At 32.8% G+C, this 3,692-nt stretch overlaps 1 protein-coding gene across 1 annotated transcript; it reads right to left on the reverse strand.

The window, feature by feature from the left end:
* Positions 1-1,290: 1,290 nt before the first annotated feature.
* LOC143075787 (short-chain collagen C4-like) lies at positions 1,291-3,428 on the reverse strand. Its single transcript, XM_076251348.1, has 3 exons — positions 3,205-3,428; positions 2,425-2,499; positions 1,291-1,793 (listed from the first exon to the last, which is right to left on the reverse strand). The coding sequence occupies exons 1-3, from the start codon at positions 3,407-3,409 to the stop codon at positions 1,309-1,311; spliced, it is 765 nt and encodes a 254-aa protein (XP_076107463.1). The 5' UTR covers positions 3,410-3,428; the 3' UTR covers positions 1,291-1,308.
* Between the last annotated feature and the right edge of the window lie 264 nt (positions 3,429-3,692).

Genomic DNA, 3,692 nt, shown 5'->3' on the forward strand with positions numbered 1-3,692 from the left:
GGCATCGACATATCATTGAACCGTGATTGTGCATTTGATTGTAACAATTAAGGAATGACTGTAATATTTTTTCTGTCTATGAAGAAATAACATAAAAAATTTGGTGCACACTGAATAACGCGCGTAGCGGGTTATTTAACAGTGTGCACCACATTTGTTTATGTTATTTCGAATAGACAGAAAAAATATTACAGTCATTTCTTATAATTTAATTCTAAATTCCATTTTAAACCGTAGAAAACCATGAAAAAACGTTGATGACGTCACGGTCACATGACTAAATTATGTCTATGGGCTCATAACAAAATAACGTCAGCCAATCAGAAGACGCGTTACATCCAAAATTAAATTATTGATAATTCGTACGGTTTCAATTTACTGTAACAAAATCAGTATACCAATAAAAACATTATTAAAGGTTTGATTTCAGTGTTGAATCGGTAACCTATATCAATAATTTTATTTAAAGGATCGCATGTTTACGCGGATGGTATCTTAATTTCAGGTCTCGGTTTACAGAATCATTGTTAAATTTAAGATCTGCTATTGCGTTTTAAATATGTTTTATACAAGTTCTTGCAGACCAAATACGATAATTACGGGGTTAAAGAATTTTATAGCTTATTTCACGGCATTTTGACAAATAAATGCTAAAAACTACAGCATTTGGTCTGTGGTAATTATTTGTCTCATAGACAATAATACCAAATTTTATTTCGTTTTTATAGCTGGAAGAATTTTACAATCATGGCTGCTAAGAACAAGACAACAATTTTATACAGACAAGTGAGAAAAACTCGATACGAAAAATAAAAAACTAATTACAATTTGTAATGTTATATGATATACTTAAATATTTGTTTTGAATAGCGATATATCGTATTACACACGATTCAGTGTTAGAATCTCTATATATACAACGCTTTAGCAACATATATGACTTGTGTGTATGACATCATATGAGTGGGAAAAAGAACAAACTTCTAGCATAATTGAAATAGTGGTATTAATTTGATTGGATAATCCCAGTAGTGTATTACAGCTATGTAATATTTAACAGTCATTTTTATTGAACGCATCTTAGTCACATATGTATGGACAGGATCTTTTGTGTGTATATTGAATATCTTCAAAATGGTAACCTTTTTCTTCAAAATTTGACTTTCATACCTCAAGGCGTCATTTTGAATGCCGAACCTTGACCTATAGTGGTTTACTTTTACAAATTCTTACTTGGATAGAGAGTTGTCTCATTGGCACTCATTCCACTTCTTCCTATATTTATCAAAGTTAAAAGAATTATCTTCTTTATTTTGAACAAACAGCACAGGTTAAGAATGCATTATTCTTATACGGTGGACACCTCAGTGTCCCACAAACAGCTTTTACAGGAACAAATAACTTTCCATCTTCGTTGGCTTGTCCACCTTCTAAGGCGATAGGACTGTAATCAACGCAAACATATTCGGAAGCTGCAACAATTCCATGCCCGTCATCGCCTCCGGCAGCGAGTCTTCCATAATATTCTCGTTTCCATGTCCAAGGGCATTCCGATTTCCCTGGTATCATCATAATAGAGGATGCTTTGGTAGCTCTACATACAGCGCATGGGACATCCTTCTGAAACATGTTTTGACCGAAATAATTATCTTCGTACTCTGCGCCATACATAGTACTCATATGACCATATGGACTCATAGATACGTCTCCATTATAAAAGTCTGGGTCGTGTGGTAGGCATACATAATTTACTGCTGCTCCGTCCTGGGCAAATGGACCTCCTCCAGCAAACCCTGAGAACATGCGAGATATGTGAAACAGAATTTAAAGTCAGTTTATTTAGAAATAATTCTTAAAAAAAACATGTGACATATGTGTGACAATATATAACGTCAGTTTAAAAAAAAAGAAAAATCTTGAAAACAACAATCTCTTTAATATTATTAATAAAAATACAACTAGTCGATTTCACCATTGAATTTTAATTTACACAACACTTTCATGATTAAAGTAAGATATAGTTTTGACGAAAAAGAAAGTCGGCCTACATTTATAAATGATTGTTTTCCTCTTTTTTTTCACCACCATTTTACAGCTTATGATACTGTTATAATGATACGTAAGTTATAAAATATAAAAATGTTTTAACGTTAATTATGTCTGTCTGTTACCGGATCATAAAGATTTGATGTACCTTAGTTTTACCTCCTTTATATCAAAACGTGTTTCCTTTATTGTGATACATTTCATGTTTGTTTGAAAGGGAACATAAATAATCAACAAACCACACGAACTACTCTTATTCATAATCAGTTTATAATTTTTCGGGGCACTGACCTTCTTAAATTAAATATTTCTCATTCTGACTTAACGTAAATAAAAGTCTATTCTTTATTTTTAAAAATTTAGTAGAGACACAATTACCTTCATATACTACTTCCGTGCCATTTCCTGTACAGTCCTTTCTCCCCCATCGTGTATAAATCGCACCAGCTGCTTCTGAAAATATAGATACAACAGATATCAACATTTTTCATTCAAAAATGAGTTTGACATAATTGATGACGGCTAGTGATACAAGTCAATGAATGATTACTTTCATGATCACTATTAGTGTCTTTCTACTTGTGAAATTGGCTTCTGAGTTAATGATAAAAAACCAGACGGTTGGCATCAATTGCATGAAAAAGCACAACATTCGTGTTATCGTGCTGTAAATATCCACATACCTTAATTATTAAGATTCTATTGGCTCTTTTGCACTCAAAAGTATCAGTCAAAAAGTGTTCTACCGTGATAACCAGTCATTCAGCTTGCATTTGAAACCCAAATTATCAAATGCATACTGAATGGGTTTTTTGTCATTGTTGGAGGTCGTACTGTTGCCTATAATTGCTTACAGCCACTTCATGTGCACTTTGGAAATAGTTGTATGTCTCATTGACAATCGTACTACTTATCCTTATTTGTGTAATGTATAAATTTTGAAACTTTTACTTATACGTCGGAACTATTTTGTTTTGAATGTGTACTTTCTGACCGGGGCAGTATTAGTGGTGATACCCCCTTTTACCAATTGTTCTTTGAAATACTTAAATTGAATTCATACAAAAGTTGATAAACCGTTTAATATACAGACGATTTAATTAGAATTCCATTTTACACCCACACAAACAAACAAACAAAAGTCTATCAACACTATACCTTTGGCAGATAACAAAGACAACAGCGATTGAATCTGGTTATGTTGTCCTTGAACAGTCTGCTTCAGAGTATCAACATCATTAACTAGTTGTTGAATGTCAATGTCATCAATAAGGAGTCTTTTGCTCTTTGTATTTCCATAACAAGGCACAGTGACACAGGACAAAATTATACAAATGTAGACGATACTCTTACTTTGGAACATTTTAATCTTATCAATTATTATGAACAGACAAAGGTCAAATATTAGCGTGATATTATTGTAAAACCTCACGATTTTATTACTGTTCTTACACAGGTCGAGAACTCTAGATTTCCTGACGTCAGAATATATTTGCATAGTAATTTCCAAAACAACGACCTTGAAAAACTGACAAATCGACTCAATGAACTACAATGCATTGTGGGCTACCACGAATTTACTATCACTTGAAAACACGTGGAATTAGTGCGAAAAATGTCAACTAATATAGTGTCCGGGACTCTCA

Source organism: Mytilus galloprovincialis, chromosome 5 (genome assembly GCF_965363235.1).
Source record: "Mytilus galloprovincialis chromosome 5, xbMytGall1.hap1.1, whole genome shotgun sequence".
NCBI lineage: Eukaryota > Metazoa > Mollusca > Bivalvia > Mytilida > Mytilidae > Mytilus > Mytilus galloprovincialis.